This window comes from Pomacea canaliculata, linkage group LG9, assembly GCF_003073045.1.
Source record: "Pomacea canaliculata isolate SZHN2017 linkage group LG9, ASM307304v1, whole genome shotgun sequence".
NCBI lineage: Eukaryota > Metazoa > Mollusca > Gastropoda > Architaenioglossa > Ampullariidae > Pomacea > Pomacea canaliculata.
In genome coordinates, this window is record NC_037598.1 from 15,727,567 (window position 1) to 15,749,278 (window position 21,712).

The 21,712-nt window shown below is 41.9% G+C and overlaps 1 protein-coding gene and 1 long non-coding RNA gene across 3 annotated transcripts; both read right to left on the bottom strand.

Moving 5' to 3' along the window:
- Nucleotides 1–6,450: 6,450 nt before the first annotated feature.
- On the bottom strand, nucleotides 6,451–15,755 carry LOC112571506. Of its 2 annotated transcripts, none has more exons than XR_003100837.1 (3): nucleotides 12,598–13,214; nucleotides 7,295–7,433; nucleotides 6,451–6,710 (listed from the first exon to the last, which is right to left on the bottom strand). It is a non-coding gene; the product is annotated as an uncharacterized LOC112571506 (long non-coding RNA). The 2 variants fall into 2 exon arrangements; XR_003100836.1 differs by lacking the exon at nucleotides 6,451–6,710 and adding an exon at nucleotides 13,244–15,755 and having other exon boundaries at nucleotides 7,202–7,433; nucleotides 12,598–12,673.
- Nucleotides 15,756–16,089: 334 nt separating this feature from the next.
- On the bottom strand, nucleotides 16,090–16,569 carry LOC112572199 (protamine-like). The gene has a single exon (XM_025251766.1). It carries the CDS (start codon nucleotides 16,567–16,569, stop codon nucleotides 16,090–16,092), a length of 480 nt encoding a protein of 159 aa, XP_025107551.1.
- Nucleotides 16,570–21,712: the final 5,143 nt, after the last annotated feature.

The following is a 21,712-nucleotide window of genomic DNA, read 5'->3' on the forward strand; positions in this document are numbered from 1 at the left end:
GAATCAGTGAGCGTGAATCAGATTTTTAAAGACATGCGGTGGCTGGCCAGCCGGTGCGCAAAGTGCGTGAGCGACTGAGGCTGAGAGATTTGTGTACAGACGTGTGTGTGGGGAGGGGGGGGGAATGTGCTGAATCTGTATTTGGGGGGAATTTTATCAGTGTAGTTATGATATGAACTTAGCGTCTAAGACAATGTTAGGGAATTCTCTTTGCGACCTTTCGAGTGACCAATCCCTGAAAATTGTCTTCCAAACAACACCAGTGCCAACATTCTGGATTAGCATCAACGGTGAATATCCTCTCCTTTCTGAGAAAGCAATGAAAGTTCTTCTGCCGTTTTCAACTTCGTGTATGTGTGAGCAAGGATTTTCAGCATTGGCAGCACTGAAGTCTCAATACAGAAATCGTGTGGACGCAGAGGCTGAGCTGCGAATAGCAGTGGGTACGAACATACATCGCACACAGGTTCGCTTCTCTATGCAACAGCAAGCAGGCTTAACCTTCTCATTAATCAAAGTGAGTGTCCAATAAATAATATTTATTAGCACCGCAGAATCTGCTTTAGTAAAATTTCATTAACAGTTATACTTCTTGCAATACGAACTTTGTTCTTCCGTTGTTGAATTGCATTGATTTCCTCGACGCGGCGTTGGAGGTTAGCTAAAGCCCCGCCCCCTCCTCCACCGACCTAGCTGGCTAAGGGGGGGGGGCGCGGACGTACCGGTGTTCGTCGGGGGGGGGGGGGGGGGTCACAAGTAAAGGTTGAGAACCGCTGTTGTAAAGGGTGATGTAACTATTCTCTAAATTCTCTGCATACTGGATGTATTACATGCGTTTTTATTTATTTATTTTTAATCAATCTGCATAGCCCCTCTGTAGGCCCATCGCGATTGCAGGAAGGAAAGCTGCAGAGTTCTGTAAAATGACAGGTTGATAGAGATGCGTCATGTCAATATTGTGGCACTGGTACAACAACACCAGCTCACCGGACTACAACAACATGCGCATGCGCGCGGGTGTGTGTGTTGATTGCAGTGCCAGAGGTTGTCGCGTAACGCGATCGGGCGTTTGTGGGACTCGCTCTCTCACAGACACACTCGCAATCACACAGACAAACCTCCGTGCACCCGACGCGAGCAGCGAAGCCAGTCACTCCTCAGTGAAGACAAAACGCGCACACGAAGCGACAACACAAAACTAAAGTATAGTGCGACCGCCAGCTCAAAATAAATAAAATAAAAATGTGGAAGAACGGAAATAAAAAAAAAACAAAACCCCTTTCATACAGGTGGCCAAACAAAATAAATAGGGGAAAGCCCCACCATAACACGTTCCCTCCTCAAATGTCTTCTTATCATCATTCTAAAGCACAGTCGTCTCAGAGAGCTCTCTGGTCGTCTCGCTGCCATCTTCTGTCACTCTTCACACGAAGAAATCAGAAATGTGCTAACTGAAGTCGCCCGACTCAGCTAAGTAAGGGTTTATACCTGGGGGAGGGCAGTTTTAAAACTGAGTAAGAAATTTTGTACTTAGCGGACTTGAGTTGTCTTGTGCACACCGAGTTACTGTACTTAAAGTTAAGTCAGCCAACTTGTTAATTTATGTGTTTTTGTTTGTTTTTTTTTGTGTGTTTTGTTTGTTTATTTATGTTTTCTCAAGGTGTAGAACAAATGTACAGTCTTGCTTACTGTTACTTCCATTGGCAACGTCATCAACCATGTGTTTAACTGCTGAAATTGTGTTAAGCCTCAGGTTCCTTTATCTGTTTTCATTTTACATTTTGGTGCAATTTTCTTATCCATTCTGTCTTAATTCTTGCTTTACTGCCAACATTTGGCAGTCTCCACAACACTTTCTTTAATAGTCTAGTTAGTCCTTCTTTTCACAGTCTTTATCTGTCTTGCTTCCCTGTTAAAATATGTAAATACTTGTTTCACTATCAGCCATACCATGGCAACATCAACATAAAATGTACCACTAGTTTGCTTCACAAGAACCCATGTGTATAAATGCGCTTAGGGCTTGTGTAAATAATATATATTCTTGGGTTTCTTTTTAGATCAGCATTTAAAAAAAAAAAAAATTTTAAACCCTCATTGTAGTTCTGTTACCATTGCACTCTTTTTTTTTTGTTTTGTTTGTTTGTGAGATTGCATGGGGAAGATTTGAAGAACTTCTAGTATTTCACTCAGGTTGGAAAATTTTCCTCGTAGCATCTGTAGTCATAATGTCTGAAGGCAAAGTGTAAAAGACTTCTGCTTTGAGAGAGACTGTACTTTGGGCTGAACAAAATTACTTTTGCCTGTACAGTTTCACAAGTAAAGTACAACTGAACAATTTGCGTGATACTTCATTGTTTAAAAAAAAAAAAAAAAAAAAAAAAAAAAAAAGTTGCTGTTTTATATAGAAAATATTTTGATTCTTCATTGTTAGCTGCTGTGAATAAAAATGGGTCTTGCTATTATTGCTCTGAATAACATTTTGTTGGCTGTTGCCTCGAGATTAAATAAATTTGTGAATTTCTATTATGCAAACATTCCTACATAGTGAGGGTGTAGGTACTGTCGTGCAATGACTAGATCGAACAATTGTTTTCAGCTTTTTTTCTAAAAGCTTTTTCCTACTTTTGATATATACATTTGCTGAACTTGTGTGAAAGATAGTTGTTTTTTGTTGTTGGTTTTTTTTTTTTTTTTTTTTTGTTTATTTCTGTACAAAGGAGAAATAAGTTTTTGTGAGAACAATATGGCTGCAGTTTTTGTGTCATTCAAATTTTGATTCATACTGGAACAAACTGCACATTTCTGGAAAGTGTTTTGCAGTCTGTGGTATGCAGCCAATGAAGATGGAGGTTCTTTGTTAAAAAATTTTGCAATCACAACAGCATGATTGAGGCTGCACTGTGAGTCCTCCAAGCTTTTATTATAATCTAAATACTTGTTTGCTAGCCCTTCAAGCCAGTAAATCAATCATTCATTCATCATCATCCTCGTAATCATCATCACTATGTGTAACTTGTACTAATGGACTGCCTGCAGGCAATTTCTTTTCAATTTCTGGAACGAACGAATGACTGTTACCTTATGTGTATACGCTTGTATTATATTGCAAGATACTGCATTTTCTATTTCATGTATTTGTGAGACAAAATAAATGTTTTAGAAAAAAAAAAAAAAGTCAGCCAACTGAAGCTTAAGTTCATGTTTAAGTTCGCTTATGCACATCAGCCCAGGTATGTACAGCGTCCCCACAAAGGTGCATTTAATACACACAGGATGAAAACCTCATAAAGAATATTTTAATCACCATTTAAATCATTTTTCAAAGCATCAGCACTGTTAAACACACCCACTGTCACCGAGATTCCTTCTTCTTCTCCTCCTCCTCCCCCCAACTCACACACAAATGAAACGCTTTGATCTCTTTGTGGTATATAGTATTTTTAATGTGTCGATTAAAAAGAATTAATTTCAACTTAATACGCTTTCAAACAAGAGAGACATGGTTTTCCCCTTATCGGACTCTCAAAACATCACAAGATCATCAGACATCATTAACAGTCAAGGATGCGTTTACCGCTGGCATCATGGAACTCGGCATTACATCCTCCACAGTAGTCATCCCTGGCAGGACGAATTACCAAGACACGTGAAAAAAGTTTAAGTAGAAAAATAGTAAATAGTGGATTTTAAGTAAAAAAACAAAAGTATTGCTAACAACATGAAATATCTATTTAGAGGAACTGATTAAATAAAGGTAATAAAGATTGTTAGGTAACAGCTGTTGAATATGTACATAGTTGTTCTTATTCTAATCAATATGAAGAAAGCTTAAAGTATTAAATAGACCAAGATAGGTGTATCGAAAGGACATGTAGATTGAAAGATAAAACAAACCAACTGGTAATATTGGTAATATGTGCTTCAGTGGTAGATGATACTGAGTCATATTTGATCATAATTTTGGGTTGCACAATGGATAATTTTTGTGTTGTTAAGAAAACATTGCAGGCAACTGAAATGGTGGATTGAGCTTCTATTTGTGATCAACAAACAGGAAAGCTTCACGCATTTTGTCAATACCTTTACACCAGCACCGTATACAAAGTAGCAAAATATAGAAAAATAGCAAAATATTGTAAGTTATATATTATCATTATGCTAACCGGTTCCTTAGCAGGAAACTAAATGAATATGTGTGTGAAAACAAAATGAAAAAAGAATACACATTTTAAAGAGATGCTATAATGTGTTTTGGTCCGTTACTTGAACCCTCATTTTAGAAGGAAAAAAAAACCAAAAGCATATGATAAATATGTCAAGGTTACAGGCACATAATAAACACAGGCAGAGAAAGAATGAAAGATCAGAACACAAACCAGTGCTTACGAGAAATTAATGCAAGAGACTATTGAAGAAGATCGAATATTAGCAAAATGACTGAAAGTCGAGAAATAGCCCCAACGGTACCAAATATATAAAGAAGACAAAAATGTAAAAGTAAAAACGGCCTCTACAAGTTTTGAATTACAAAAAAAAATGTCAAAGGAATAAAGTTTATCATTTTTGTAACAGTAAAAATCCATTTGCTCGAGCTGTAGCCGTGTTCACAAAATGAGTTTTTGATACTGCACCTCTGACAAAGTCATCAGTCACAATATAAACTTTGTTAAAGTCATTCTGTGAAATCGTTAGTTAGGCCACGTTTCCCTAGCATATTCTTGCATTTCTGAAGAATCAGTTCTTCAAGACATTTATCCACAAATCAGGGAACATCAGGCGTCTGTGTTGCTTTGTTCAACATTTCCAGCATTATCCATTGCATAAGATGCTCGTCTGATGCCTCATGTAAAAGAACCAGAAAAAACGTCAGCAGTATCCATTGTAAAAGACACTTGTCTGATGCCTCCTGTAGAAGAACGAAAAGAAACGGTTATATCAATTGTCTCCACGTCCCTGATGTCTGCTTGTCTAGAAGTCGACGGTTGTTCCTCTTCACGAGAGGTAGAAGGCTGAGGACTAAAGGTCAGCGTTCTAGCCGTGTCCATGTTTGCTGCATTTCTCGTCACCACGTCGTCCTCGGTATTGCCACTTTCTCTGTCAAGTCCTTCCCCCTCTAATGGTGATGACACTTGAGAGGAGGAAGGAGTTTCATCGACAATGTCAGGTGGTGTAGATTGTCGCGATGTCAAGTTTGAGCGCTCTGTGCGACTCATCTTAGGTAAGGACGATCCTTCTTCCTCCGAACTCGACGAACCCGCCATTCTTGTACGTTTCTCAGCAGACGGTAATGTAGACCTCTCAGCATCAGCTATCCTTTCTCTCTGCATGGCATCCCAGTCCCTTGGTGTGTCAGAATCGGTGTCCAATTCAAATCCGCTAAATGTTTCAGGTATACACCACTTTGTGTAGTCTCTTGTATACTTATTTCCTCGCTGGTACATTCCCCATTTTTTAGGAGCAAGGATGGCCAGATCACTGATCATCGTTTTGTAATACTCTGGAAATTCTATCTGGGAGCGATGGACGAGGTCTATTGCATAACAAATGGAGCTTTGCATGGGTCTACATTTTTTGTTCCAGTCAGGCTCAAGACTGAAATTTGAATCTGTCAATCCTTCGAAAACATCAATGAAAGCGCCTTTCAGTCTCTGCTCAAGAGGCTGATTATCTTCAATGAGGTTCTGGCAGAGACTAAGGAAGACACGCAGGAAGTCCTTAAAGAGCCTTTTAGCTTGGTACGCCTTGGCGTCTCTTGTCTCCACGGAAACAGAAAGGTCGACAGCAGCAGGTAAGCTCAAAGGCTCTCGTTGTGGCCGTTCACGAATATTGCTGAACACTCTCTTGGCGATTTCAGAATCTTTAAAAGTTGTCAGATGTGCGCACACAGAGTCAATGTCACTGCGAACACCAAAAGCCTCCAAACACTTTACAGCTTCAATCAAACGTCTGTTGTAGCCTGGTGTTGTTTGTACTATCCTGCGTTGTTGCAGTCGGAAGGTAACTGGTGTCCACGGCGCACAGCGGAGGAAGGCTTCTTCACACACCTTGATTGGCTGCTGGTTACTCATCTTCATTGAATTTTTGTAAAGTCCTGATACACAAATCTTTTATTTTCTTCTTTTTGTATGCACAAAACAGTTATCTTTCTTGAACGCCTCGCTCTTTGAACCTTTCTCTGTCGCTGCTCAGCGTGCAATGGGGACACGGGCGGAGCTCTCGGGGGAAAGCGCAGCACACCGTGTGACGTCATCAAAAAATGAACCAATCCATAAGAAGGATGCTTGCAGTAGTTGCCGCTGGTTTTCGCATCTCTGGCTGTCATGAGGAGGCAGGCATAGCCTAACTGCTTTTTTTTTCAAAAATGTTTCGCGCTTGTTATACGCCAGTGATGCCCAACCTTTTTCGGCCTGCGGGCCATACACATTTCCGACATGCGTGCCACGGGCGTTTCACCGCAAAAATACAAGAAAAAAAAATAGAGCAGATACCATTTTTATTAGAAACAAGTTGTACTTGCCATTAATTATGTAGTAATTAGTGGGATATTTGAAGTTGTTTACCCGAAATCCACATGCTTGGGGGTAATGACAAGATGAGGTTTATTGTCTTCACCAGACATCTGGCAACCGACAACTCGTCACACCATGTTGGTCAGCTCGTGAAATCTTTATTATAATTTAGTGTTTATAGTCCCTGCGTTTGAAGGTCTGTAAATAATAACAACAATAACAACAAATAATTTTCAAAGCACATTTTCCCAAAGTTACAGTAATCTCAGTGCGATATATACAAACAAAAGATATTCAACTACAAAAATGCATAAAGCACATTCGTACACAGACCAAGCATGTCAGTAGAGAAGTACAGACATACTAACAGCCATGAATGTGTCAGAGACCTACACCAAGTACTATAGGACTGAACACGTGCGAGGGCGAAAGGGTGTGAATGATGGACGTTTGCGGACTACGTGTCAGTTAGATGTTTAAAAATATTTAAAAAATAGGAAACAAAGAGAGGTGTGATTGGAGAGAGAGTAAAGGGTGAGAGGTGGTAAGGTGACCAGATGTTTCGGGAGCAAAAGCGGGATGCGCGCCGATGATGGTGTCGTCACCGACAAAGAACGCCGAAAAAAGGAGGTGGTGGTGGTGGGGGGGGGGGGGCGTGGGAAACCTTTCCTCTGACTTTGCCGAGTAGTGATGCTTTCAACGGCAGATCTGTCCACGCCACTACAGTATTCCATTTTAAAAAGAAAAACGGTTTTTTAAAATTTAAATATAAATATTCCTACCTTATCTTGTTTTCCATCTTCTTTTTCTGGTCTGAAGAAGGAGCACCTGCAGATGTTGAGTTTCAAGTCTGCAGTATACAATTTCCAGGCCGGAGGTAGGCTGGGCCGTCGGGGTAGCGGGCCAGGTGTCAGAGGGCCGCTGGACACAATGATTTATCGTGCATGAACCGTCTAGATCAGGGGTGGGCAATTAATTTTCTCCAGGGGCCGCATGAGAAACTGGGATGGTTTTAGAGGGCCGGACTAATATAGCTAACTCAGTTTTACCCAATACTGTATATATAGCATATATGCCGCCCTTTGCCCAGGTCTGGTCTAGATTCTAGAAGAACGCTCGTGCATTGAGGTCTCTGAATTAATGTGCCACTGAAGGGGCCTGCAAGCAAGTTGGAATTGACAGTAAAGAGGTGGGTATGTTACTGATGTATGGCCACTCTGTGAATGGAGAGGATGGGGCCCGCCGTTGGCACTGCAACCTCTAAGCCCGAAGTGAGAGATGTCAAAGGAACTTGTTTCCTGTAGTTACTTCACCACACCGTGAAACTTTCTCTTCCCGTCTCTCCATCACCAAGCAAACTACATTAGTCTACAACTCTATACCAGCGGTGGGCTTAAACACGGCCTGTGGATGCCTTTGGATCGGCATTTTCTGCCAAAATGTAAAACTCACTTGTTTTCACTTTTTTAAACATCGGCCTAGGTTAATTTGCTAAAAATGTATTTTATCAAGTATAACAGAGTTAGAAATCGGCAGTCCGTAGATTCTAACACAGAGAAAGTTAAAAGATCAAAAATAATAACAGGCTGGCATAGGGGACGGCTGCCTTCAAAGGAAAGTGAGCGACTTCAAACAGCTTCACTTTACACAATAAAGTCGGCAGGTGAAAGCCATTATGTGCTCATTTGTTGTCCATTTCATTATCACTAGGTTTGGGGTGTAGTCACCTGCTGGCGTGGGGTTAGGGTAGGGAGGAAAGTTAATGCCACTGAAGTGGGGGAACTCGGACAACCGTAACCAAAGATGCTGACCCTTAAAGAGGGACAGAGACGACACCGGCGATGTACCAGCGGCGCGTGCAATAAGATGTCTGCCGGCAGGTCATCATCGTCACTGGTCAAATACCGGAGCCCGCAGAGCAACGAAAAGTAAATCGGGATCAACAAGACAAACCAAAACCAAAGGCGTGGATGCGAATCAGTGAGCGTGAATCAGATTTACCTTGGCTGTGAACGGCGGGTGACTCAGGCACTGGCCTGGAAGGGGGGAAATAACCTTTTGAACTGTGGTGACAGTTGTGGGCAGCGTGGGACCAGCGAGAGCCATTAGCTAGAGGGGCGGGTGTACATGTTCGTGGGATTGTGTCTGATTTGTGTTTTTGTTTGTTTTGGTTTTGTTTTTTTTTTTTGTGCGTGCGTGTTATGGTGGGGCTCTCTCCTATTTGTTTTGTTTGGCCATCTGTATGAAAGGGGTTTTGTTTTCTTTTTTTTTTCTTTCTTCCATATTTTTTATTTTTTATTTTTTATTTTTTTTAGTTTGTGTGTCGCTTCGTGTGCGCGTTTCTCCATCACCAAGCAAACTACATTAGTCTACAACTCTATACCAAGGGTGGGCTTAAACACGGCCTATAGATGCCTTTGGATCGGCATCGTCTGCCAAAATGTAAAATGCACTTGCTTGTTTTTTTTTTGTTTTTTTTTAACATCGGCCTAGGTTAATTTGCTAAAAATTAATTTTATCAAGTATAACAGAGTTAGAAATCGGCAGTCCGTAGCATTCTAACACAGAAAAAGTTAAAAGATGAAAAATAATAACAGGCTGGCATAGGGGACGGCTGCCTTCAAAGGAAAGTGAGCGACTTCAAACAGCTTCACTTTACACAATAAAGTCAGCAGGTGAAAGCCATTATGTGCTCATTTGTTGTCCATTCCATATATCACTAGGTTTGGGGTGTAGTCAGCTGTTGGCGTGGGTTGCCACTGGGAAGTGGGGGAACTCGGACACGGACAACCGTAACCAAAAAAGCGAGCTGTTATTGTCCATGTGTGATATGGCTGCTTATAACGCAAAAAAGCAGTGGCATTGAGGCACCACGTTGAGGTGGTGCCCAACATCAAGTTCTCAGCTATGCAACTGGCGAGAGGCTATGTCACAAAAATATTCCCGAGCCTCAACAAAAAAATTTTCAGTAGACATGATTGTTGATAGATTCTTTACATGGAAACGATGGGGAAGTGTTTGGAAAGATGACAAAAACTAACTTGTCAAAAATCAGGTTTGGATGTCACTTCGAAGACAATGAAGATAAGATTTTTTGTTTGTTTGTTTTGTAATAAATCAAGAAGGTCAAATGACGAAAACAAAAAGGAAATGATGGCAGCGATAGTCGTCAACGGACGGAAGGGAGACAGAGAAAAGATAGACATGCAAATTATCGGGCATGCTGCATGAGAGATTTTTTAAAAAAAAATGTGTGAAGTCGTTGATTTCAGTGAAAGTAACTCACTAGACTCGCATATCCTGCTGTCTGCATTGTGTTACCAAATAAAAGAAGAATGTACACCTGAAAAACAAAACAAAACAAAACAAAACGAAAACAATGCCAGCTGATAACTTCCTGGTTAGTAGGTCATTGTGCTTTTGTTTTATTATCACTAGCGAGATTTGTTTTTATTTCAAAGTAATATCAAAATCTTGTAAAACTGCGGAGCTACAAATAGAAGGACAGGGGCACACAAGGAACTTCACAATACCCTGTTTCCGGAAACTTGACTCATTTTAACAGGGAACAAGGAACGTTTTAGTATTAAATAATAAAAGCTGTACTGGCGAAATATCGCAATACCAGGCCAGTAAGAATCAGTCGGCTTCGCAGCTGTCTTCCTCATTTCCATCTTCATCCTGTTCCTTGGGCACTTTCGTCTCCACCATCCTGTCGCTAAAGGTGACCCCTTTTGGTTTTCAGTGACTGTCACTGTCGGCCACAAATCCCAGCCTCCAACCCTCCCTGTTGTGCGTGCTAGGTTCATCATCTCAACTGCAATGACAATACAGTATAAGTAATCGACACTGGCGGAATTTTTTGTCTTTTAGAAAAGCATAGTAGGAGAGTGTGGCATAGTAAATTTTTTTTTCTTGAATTTCTGCAGAGAGATAGTAGCGGGGGGGAGAGGATTTGACTGTAACAAACTAAGTTGAACGTTGAGATAGATGGCTCGAAAGCAGGTTATTTGTTTGACTGGAGACCCACGCACTCCTGAGGCTTGATAAGAGGTAATCAGGAAATATTCCTAGAGTTATTGGAGGAAAATAGGAGAGAGAGTCCCCCGTCAGTAAAAAAAAATTTGTTAAATTTGAGTCTGTTTTTTAAGAGGAAGGACGCCCTAGAGAGGTGAGTCACGTGAATTTCGTTTAGCAGAGAGGCAGAGGGGGGGGGGATGGAGAGAGGAAGACAAACAGTTTCAAAGCAAGACATACATAAAGCTGACAGAGAAAAGGAAGGTGATCATGACACTGACCTTCGCAGGGTCACAGAAACCAGCTACCAGATACACTCCTTTAAAATTGAGGAAGATGCCGGGTGGCGTGATATTAAGATTCTGTTCGTGAATGTAAACACCGAGAGCCGAGACGCATTTACCTGTGTATAACTGAAAGTACAAACACACGCACGAGCATACACACACACGCTGACATATCCTCATTATCATGGGTTAGATCTGCACTACTTTATAAAGAGGTGAACTCTCTATGAGGAAAAGAGTTAATTCGAGGAAAAAGAAAAAGGAAGGCTTTAGTAATGTCGGTCACCGTGGCGCAGACAGCTAAGAGACAATATATATATATCCTCCATTCACTCCTCAAGTTTCGGGTCCAACTACTATACATGTCTTCTTCCTCTACAGCACGAGGACCTATATCCACACGACGGTGTCGTCTGCTAGTTTAAATGCATCTGTCTCAAGTCACACGACCGACCCTAGGGACTGGAACACCGCGTCTCGCGTTTCGGGTGGTAGCGACACGCTGCGTGTGTATGGCGCTCGATGACGTAGATACGCCACCCGAGGGTGGTGGTGACCTTTCTAGGGTTGGCCTAAGCCCAACTGCTTCAAATTTATTACTTTAACGCCCTATAGCGGCGTTCGGTTTTTCTTCGTCCTGATTATCAGTGATGACATCAGATGTGAGTCACGAGTCATCGATTAACTGTGAAAATGTCTAATGCAATAGGTGGGAATCCATGGGAATCTGGGATATGGGTGGGACTCAAAATAAATTTACTATTCATTCATCAAGGATCTTCCTCTGAACATCTATTGTATGTGAAGTAGCAGGAATTAAAAAGTGGTTTTTCAGTGTGTGTCCACCATGAAATCCCATCCCGTGATGGGACGGATGGGACAGGCATTTGCCATGGTGGGATGGTGCTAATGTTCTTACTGTACTATCGATACGTAATAACCTCGAGACCTGGTCGTTGAGTGTGTGCATAATGGCAAAGACGAAGATAACAGCAAACTCATCTCATGTGAATGTTGGTGTGGACAAAACGCTATTTCACAAATCAACCTGGCCACCGACGTAGAAGTCGTTCTTTGAGTACTCCGGAAGTAGTCTGAACACTTGTATCCTAACACTAAAAAGGTATTTTTTTAATTTTTTGATGCATAAACCACGATATTGTTGGCAGATTTACACATCAGGCCTACAAAACTATAAACCAGTGTGCTATGCACTTAAAACTAAAATATACACGTCACTTTGCACTAAAATATTTATGCAAATATACATTGTTGTTAACGACTGAACTGCAACACTCAAAGCATCACAAACACATCACTTAGCATATTTGTCATTCAGTCATCTCCATTATAGGTTATGGCATTTTTAAACCGAGTAATGTTGAAATTTTGACCAAGTTTGGTAACTTTTCTGAAGGTTACAAGAATTCAATTATTTTTGGGGAAAAGTTCGGGACACTGAACTTTGGTCAACATTCTGAGCTAAGTTCAGACTCATTTACCAATACCTTGCCAAGACATTTATTTTCATGTCTTTTCTCCATATGTTTCCATTTTGGGATCCTGGCCATATAATTTATCAGTAAATGCCAGGCTTGCTATGAATCGCGATTGCATGACTCCACGCGATACACTCACTTTTCAGTCGGTTATTGTGATGTAGCCTGTATGTTTATGTAAACAAGGGGAGCAGCGACTGGCTAACAGACCGCGTGTGAAGTTAATTGTCACTGACAAAAGGTCAGCTGCTGACAAATAGATTGGGCAGGTCGTGAACTTACCTGTACAGGTTGCGTCGATGAGTAGCATGGAGGTAGAGAATCCTTTTTTGCGGGGGAAGCTGTAGGCTGTGCCCACCTGTATTTCACAATCATGTACGCACCCCGCTTTACTGACTGACAGACAGTTCGACAAAACAAAATTCAGTTCTTTCTTTCTCTTTGACCTCTTCACTATTGTCTTTCAGCAATGTATTTTTTAACCACTCTTTTCCAAGTTAGCATTGTTTCTTAGTTTTACCATAAACTTCCTCAGTCTTGTCCGGGTCTCCTACCCCACTCCCCCTTCCCGTTCGTCGACTGTTAGCTGTTTATAAACTCTCGCCTCTATAGTCCCCTTTAGTAATTTCCTTTTATTTACATCTATGTGATTTTTTAAATTGTTGAAATGCAGACAAACGTTAGCTAGATCAGGTGTTAGAGCGTATACCTCTCAGCCCTCGGGAAATCATTAGGTTGATGTTATACTTTGTCTCGCAAGCATGATTAAAAAGTTTCTTAAGCCTAGTAAATATTCGAACAGGACTTTTAACAAACTGACTCCACCAATATTTTTAAAATTAAAAACATGCGCACTAAAACTCAGTAATGGTATTTGATAACAGCCATCCCAACCCCCAAACCCCACAAAAGAAAAATGTAAATACACCTTTGCTGATTCATGGAGCCTTTGTTTATGCAAAATAGATCCCGTTAGACGTTCACACCTGTCGCCGCCAGGTAATAGCCGTGAGTCCTATCGTCCCAATCGGGAAACAGGTGCTTCTTTTATCCTGCCGTCCTTCGTAGCAAGGTGGGGAATAAAAAGAGAAAATAAAATACAGTATACTGCCTGCGGTGAGATGGTCAGTGAGGCAAAATAAAATACTCCAGAGGCGGTAGTTATGACGGCCTGGGGCAGCATGGGAAATTTTTGGACAAGCATCTTGTTTCCAAAAATTATAAAGTGGTGTTGTTTCAACCCTGGAATTATATATAGTTATAAAGCGGTGATAAAGATATCCTGAGGTTAAGAAACACGAAAAGTGACCGTGTAGTTATAAGCAATGGACTACATTGCTTTATAACCTCGGAAACAAAACGCTTTTCCTTGAATTCCCCATTGTGCCCTGGGGAAGTAGTGCTTCTTAACTATAATTATATGGCCACTGTTGTGAGATCAGTGAGAGGGAAAATAAAATTCTCTTGTGGTGACTGTTACAAATTCATCGTTGACTGCTAAGAAGCAGATGATACTCTATTTTCAGGTGGCTTCCTGGACCACCATGCACTAGACAAGTATCCATGCACGTGTAACTTGAATGACGAAGCAGGATCGTGTAGACCAGTGGTGCGTGTCTGTCTTTCGCTGAAACATCACGGAAGTATAGGGATATTAGTTCGTGATAGCATCCTGTAAAACACAAAGGCTTATACCAGGGGTGGGGAAAGTCCGGCCTGCGAAATCATTTGATCCGGCCCGCCAAGTCAGTCGCAGATTTCAGTAAATCTAAAATTTCTTCATAACAACATAAATGTCGATTAATTAAATAATAATGTCAATTTTGAGGGATAAACATGGATAGACAGGACACATACAAGTACATGACGGGATAGAAACCGTTGCTTCTAGACGGTTCCCCGCGGACTGTACGGACGACTTTGGGGAATAATGGATGGATGTGGAACTTCACCCCAAACTGAGGGTAGACCACTTCCGTGATCAGGAAAAAAATCTTTTGTTTCAATATATTGTCTCCTCTACTTTCCAATAATGGACATATATTTCACAGACTCACAACAGTCGTTTCACTGTGCTTTTCATAATGGCAGAGCATAATTTCGCACACCTAATTACGAATAAGTGGATATTGGTGACTCAGAGGACAGCAGTGCCAGGCAGGTTGGGACTGGACACGTGGCAAAAGTGTTAACACACGGTGGTGAAACTACAGATTGGCCAAATAAAGCAGACTAATTTTTAAGTAGATAATTCTGTGCGTCCCGCGAACGATGCTATAAATTTATTAATATCAAAATGGTCCTTGGGAGAAAAGGTTCCCCACCTCTGGCTTTTACCCACCAACCTTGACCCGTCCCGTGCACTTAACGAGAATGAATTAAGACTTTAAGTCCCTACACCTGTCCTGAACTGATTTACAGACTGCTACTTCACATTGCGCATGTCTCTTCATGTTACCAGCCTCAACAGCTAGTACTATATGTGTAAGTGTGTATATATATATATGAGAGACGGTGTGTGAGAGAGAGCTTTGGGAAGGGGGTAACTTATTCGAGCGTGCTTGCTTCATTTAGAAAAGAAGAGACTGATGGAGAGGACAGCATTGTTGGTTCCTATAACACCGCGGTAGTCAGCAGCATGACGTATAAAACCCGATTTAGAAAAGGAGAGATAACAAGCGAACAGGAACCATGTTCATACTGACTGACAGACAGGACATACGCTCGAACAACTTTGCACAGAACAAGGTTTAAACCGCCTTAGGCATTGCAGAGAACACATTACAACAAACACGTGCATGAGAAAATTACAGGTGAGTGAGCAGTACAGTTGAGGTGAGTACTAGTCTCTCGGTATACTTGCTTCGTGTCGACCTCTAGCAGACAGAAGTCATGTGCTGTATGATGTCAGGATAGAATTTTCTGTCAGGAGACTTGCAGAAATTTTCAGCACGCGTTCAGTCAGGAACCTCCTAGAACTTGCCAAAGGTTGATCTACCAAAAGTGTGCAACTTCTGAATCACAGAATCCACTTACTAATTTCAACTGCCCGTTTCCAAAAGAGTATTTATAGGTTTTTCGTAAAGATTTAACCTATCTATTTTTGCAGTCTCCGGGAGGGTCTGAGCATAATTTCAGAGTACCTATTGGCACCCGCCCCCGATTCGTTATCACCAGACATCCCATTTATTTTTCCACTTTTATTAATTAATAGAAGCAGAGGAATGCCCCATCCAAAGCTTATGCAAAACAGCCTTTTCATTTGCTTATCCTTTAGAAATCCATCAGAGTACAACTGTACACTAATTTACACAGCAATGTTGATGATTTTTTTTATTATTTTGTTATTTTATGAACCGACATAGTTGAAGAACGCTAAGCATATCAACAGCCAATATCAGCTGTTATGTCACGGAAATAAAATGATAAATTAAAAAAAATTTAAATCTCTTTCTCTAAAATTGTCCTATGTCGATGATGTATACGTATCCATCTCGTCATGTATGTAATTTACTACTACTACTACTACTACTACTACTACTACTAATAATAATAATAATAATAACAACAATAAGAAGAAGAAGAAAGAAGAAAGAAGAAGAAGAAAGAAAGAAAAAGAAGAAAGAAGAAAGAAGAAAGAAGAAGTCACTTAACACTGTAAAACATTCTGATCCAATCCTCTGGAAAAATTTTGGTCCTGAAAAGGACCGTGACAAAAATTATTTTTGGGCTATTTTAGAAAAATGTTTTAAGAAGAGTGAGAATTTTCATCTATTATCGCCTTCTCCTTCTTCTCCTCCTCCTCCTTCTGCTGCGTCGTCTGCGTCGGCTTCGCCGTCGTCGTCTTCTGCTTCGTCGACGACTACGACGCCGCCGTCTACTGCGTCTCCGTCGACTCCGCCGCCGTCTTCCGCAGCCCTGTCGACCGCCGCCGTTGGTGATGGCGCTGCTGCTCATGCGCGAGTTGCGATTTAACATCTTGGTCAGGCGCAGAAGAAAGCGACCGTCGCTATTTTGCCGGATGACTCCTTCCTTTATGCCTCGCGCTATGAGCGCCTTCAACTCGAAGAACCTGGGCTCCACGCCAGTCTCTTCGGCGATGGCATTCTTGATGTCCGTGTAGCGTGATCCACCGCGGTCCCGCAGCCGTGCAAGGACTGAAGTGATCGTCTTCAAAGTCAGCTTGGTTGATACCCCGGCCTTGGGCTTCGGATTTCGGGCACAGACGGTCCGAGTAGCCTTGCCGTTCCGCATCCCGCTTTTGGTTTCAGAGACGACCAGCTCCACTCGGACGAGGCACCATATGCTGCGACTAGCGTGAGTGATTCCTTTTTATAATCTGGAGAAGCCCAGCCACAGGGTGGAAGTGCAGACTGTGCGTCCAGGCAACGTCAGATCTGGTTGCCATGGCTGTACGTTGCCATCACACGACTTTCTTTTGTAAAGAAAGTAAAATAGTATTTGACTGCTCCAGTCAGCCACGATTTGTTTTCAACCATGCTCCCGTGATGGTAAGTCGAAGACATCAATTTAGAACTGGCTTTAATGTACTTTGAGTGTGTTGTCGCTACAACTACAGCAGCCATAGTTTCGCGAGAACTGCGTACAACCAATCGAAAGAGAGAGAGAGAATGTAACTAAGTTTATACTTATATTATTTTAAAATATTATATTAACTTTATAAATTTCTGTTATACTTGTAAGTAAATTAATTTGTCTAATATGATTATTCTGAAAAAAAAGTAAAATGTTCATTTTATTGAACAAGATAGCATGGTTACATGTCATCAGCATGGTTACTTGTTACGCTTATGTTGACGTCACTGAATGTGAAGAACCTGTGGCATGACGTCAATGTTAACATTCTAATGACGTGATCTTTAGACTCGGACTGTATGCACAATGCTTAATGGCGTGCTGTACATGTTTGAGACAGTAAATAGTAAACTCTAAAGAAAAATATAAAGGGACATCATGCACATGTTCGTACTTTACTGTATGCTATGCCCGTATCTTGATGTTGCGTCGTGCAAACATGCAGTTCTGAAGATGTTACATTCTCTTGTCATACGCATCCACTATCATAGGCATTATATATATATAGCTTATCATGATGATGATTTATAATGCGCAGGTATCCATTCAAAAGAATGCTCATTGCGCAGCAAGATGTCAATGAGACACATCTAGAGTCATTGGAGAATTTATAGATGATCACAAAGCTTGAAATTGTCGTACAATGTTTAAAATCTGTTTGGCTCTGATGTAAATATTCCCGGGACGGCTTGTGAAAATGGAAAAAAAAAAAAACCGTGATGGCGTTAACCGGAGAGGATTAACGGTGATGAGAGAGTTGATTCATACATTGATCCCCCACACCAATTTTATGATAAAAATATCAAGTACAGAAATTCTGTTAAATATAGATCTGTAAATAATAATCGAAATAATTTCTCTAGTTTCTATATGTTACGTGACTTTATTGCTTTCCGATTGCTTTCATGTTCCTCATGTTCTATTGCAGCTGTAACAAAATATAACGTGCTGAAGTACACTACGACAGATTTTGTACGCATGCAAATCATAACCTCCTCTAAATAGGATGCAAATGAATTGGTTAGAGTTAGACCATTTGAAAGCCATTAGTTTTCCTCCCTTCAGTCCAACCTCAATAGCTTGACGTAAGCTTTAGCAACATTAAGAAATTGGCGTCATGATGTGTACGTCATTTGATCTTCGTAGACATAGACCTAGAATTAGTCTTCCATAGCAACCACGTTCTCCTGCTGTGTTGATCCACCCACCATGACAACTTCCCTCCCTTAGTGTTCACATGCATCATTCACCCCTTGTGTTGCTTATGTTGTTGCCATAGTCTCTACCCACCGGCTGCCCGTCATGGAAACCTCGCCCCATAGAAACCGCTAGCAATAAATAGTGAGCGAGAGTCTTCGGTCTTCCATCTGTCAAGATGCAGGGGTCCATCAAGTTCCAGTCTTCCAAGGACGGGATGACCCGTGGCAAGCCGCAGATCTCCCTGTCGCGGGTGGCCTCGGCCATCTCGCAGCTGGCGGACAGAAAGGGCTCCAAGCTCGCAGACATTCGCAATGCGATCACGTCGCAGACGGGTGTGCAGCCCACCTTCCTGCAGCTCAAGACCATCGTCCGCAGAGGCATTCGAGAAGGCGCGCTGACCAAGGCTACCGAGAGCCGGTTCATGGTGAGCAGCGAGCCCAACGAAGCTACTATCAAACGCCGCAGACGACGCAGCCGTTCTGTCGATTCGGGTCCTAGGCGTTGTCGACGGCGATTTCACAGCCGCGGTAGGCGCCGTAGACGCCGACGATCTCGCCGTCGCCGACGAAGGCGCCGAAGAAGACGCCGAAGAGGACGACGCCGAAGACGCCGAGGACGACGTCGAAGGCGGCGACGACGAAGGCGATAATAAGGCCAGCACTTGCTTGAAAGCTTGAAAAGAGTCTGTGTCAAGCTTGAAAAAGAGAGAAAAAAAATCCAAAACTACTTCAAAAAATTCATTCCTCTAGGTCCTTTTCAGGACCACTCACTTTTCCAGAGGGTATGGTCAGAATAAGCATTCAACTTTTCTCAGTCGAATCTCTTCCTCGTCGAATCTCTTCTCGAATTTATCTCTTCCCATTCGCGGACTACTGGTCCATTCTTTTGCCCAATCCCTGACGCATATTATCCCGTCTTTTATGTGTTCTGTCTCTAGCCGGCTGCTTGCTGATATGTTCTGGTTTACATGTTTATGTGTGTTGTATACAGTTTGTGTCGGTTTGAATGTGTGGTTTCAGTGTGGGTTTTATGTGTGGGCTCCAGCCCAGAGCTTATCTTGTTAAATTGTCGGCTGGCTTTCGTAAGGTGTGACCAATCCAGCCCGACTGCCGCTTCTTGGTGTCTTGGCTGGCAGGTTTTTGGTTGGTTCTCTCCCATAGGTCTGTATTGGAAATCTTCTCGGGCAATAATTAAGATGTTGAGGATGTGACTCGGGCATCTGTTGACGAAATGTCTGAATCTTGCTGGTGATGGTGTTTGTCACATGCCATGTCTCAGATCCATATAGAAGGACGGATTTTACATTTGGTTTGAAGATGCCGATTTTTGTGTAGAGATAAAGCCTTGGAGTTCCAGACAGTTTGCAGGGTGTGGAACGCAAGCCTGTCTTTATATTTATTCGGCTTCTTAGTTCTTACATCTTAATCTGCACCTCCGTCTTTGTTGACTATGCTGCCAAGGTAGGTGAAACAGACTGATGTCATCTGCAAAGTCCAGATCCTCAAGTTGCCTGGTGAAGGTCCACTGAACGCCCGTGTTGCTGCTATAGAGGCTGTTCTTCTCATGATCTATTTTAGACATTATATGCAGGGCTTCCGCTAAGGCTAAATTCTTTGGGGTCCCTGGGACCCCTTCTTCAGATTTCTAAGGGGTCCCAGGCTAACTCTAAGGGGTCCCTTCGCAATGTGAAAAAAAAAATCAACAAATCAACATACTTTGTTCAACTGCCTTTCAGACACACAAAGCACTGTAATGTCTAGTCAGAAATGGCGAGATTTCTGTGCCATAAAGAGTGTGCAAGCATCTGGGATGAGATTATGCTCACTGTACTTGGGGTGCTCACTTTCCGTTTCTGAGACGATGATTTTAACTATGCTGTCAGCATCTTGGAACTCTTCCCGGTAAGGGAAAAAACTCAGTGCAAGGGAAGTAACTCTCATCTTGTAGCAGACGACAATAATAGATTGGGATACGACGTCAGACACTACACTAACCCAATTTTGTATGTTCTTCGCCCAAATTTGAAGGGATCCCCTGGGACCCCATTGACGAAAATTAAAGGGGTCCTCCGAATTTTTAATGCGTACTGTACGCAATTTTTTGCGTAAGCAGAGGCCCTGATATGTCAAGGAAATTATTATGTCTATACATGTTAATAGCGTAAGACGTGCATGTTTGCCAACAGTGACCTAGCTCCTACTTCGGAAGATAATAATCAATGCTGGGGATATCGAGACATGCGCTGATTTTTGTTTTTGATTTTTTTTAAAGGAGTGTTAGTAGGAAGGGAGGTCCGAGTCATACTGTAATAACAAAGAACATGTGGTAATAGCCTGTAACCAGCCAAGCGTTTACAGCAGTCAAGCACGGACATATACACACAGGGGCACGTTCTGCACCCAGACACATGAATATATTGACACTTCCATTCACAGACACAACAATCACACGCTCTAGTTCTTGGCACAGACACGAGGACGAGGTGGCACGTTACACGCAAGGACAAAATGGAAGGTGGGCTCACTGGGTTGTCAACACACAGCATAGAGAATGACTTTGTCCTGGATGTACTGCGTTTTTCGACTGTCAAAAAAGCAAACACAAATATGGGATTTCATTTTAAAACTTATTGTGCCAGTTTTGAGTTTCATTTTTATGTGCATGTGTACAGAAAAACATCGATTATGTACTAATCCACCACTGACTTCAAGGTGACCTACTATTTGTTCTTGAAGGACTACTGTGGTGCAGTTTTTACGGTTGGGTGAAGCTCAGTGCAAGATACTTGATCTGGTTGAATACAACCATTCCGTTCTAGAGACACGTGTCTACAGACATCTCCATGCACAGAAAGGTCCAAATCATGGAGTCACGTTTGTATACAAATATACAAGATTAACTATGGTCCCATCCCTCCCATAGCTTGGGGGGTGTAGGGTTGTTGGACAAGATTTGGAAAATTGTATCCTGAACTGGGCTGTCTCCAGTCATGTGTAAACAACTGGAATAATGCTCTCTCTCTCACACACAAAAACAAACACACGCACACTGTAAAAATAGAAAACTAATACAGTAAAACTAACATCGCCTGCTCTCTTTCAAGATTAGAGGACCACTTCTCCAGCACGGCGTCGACAAGAGAGGTTTTGGACGGACCTCCATTTAGCCACATCAGTACCGGGGCTGTGTCCGGAGTATTAAAATGAACATGGCAAAAAAAAAACCCCACCAAAATAGATGATGATGAAGACATTTTCATGCGGGGGTGTACTAGTGGTCGATAGCTTTCATACAGGAAGTGTAACTATGATGATTGCTTCCCAAATGAGCTTTAATTATTGTGTGTGTCACCGAACGCCTGTCGTGCAGCAGTCGGATAACGATCAGTGTCAGCTGTAGACCTCCATTTTACAAAACAAAACGTGTTCGTTAATCAGACAGAAAGGCAGGTCCTCTGACGCATCGTCAAACATCGCAAATCTCACTGTTACCACCAAATGCACGAGGTCCTGAATAAAAGCAATTAAACTAACCCCTTCCCCTGCAAACTCAATGTACACGCGCGTGTGTGTGTTTTCGTGCCAGCGCCTCTCATTGATAC

Excerpts from the sequence above, each read along its gene's own strand:
- LOC112572199 (XM_025251766.1), bottom strand. The coding sequence starts at position 16,569 with ATGCGGAACGGCAAGGCTACTCGGACCGTCTGTGCCCGAAATCCGAAG.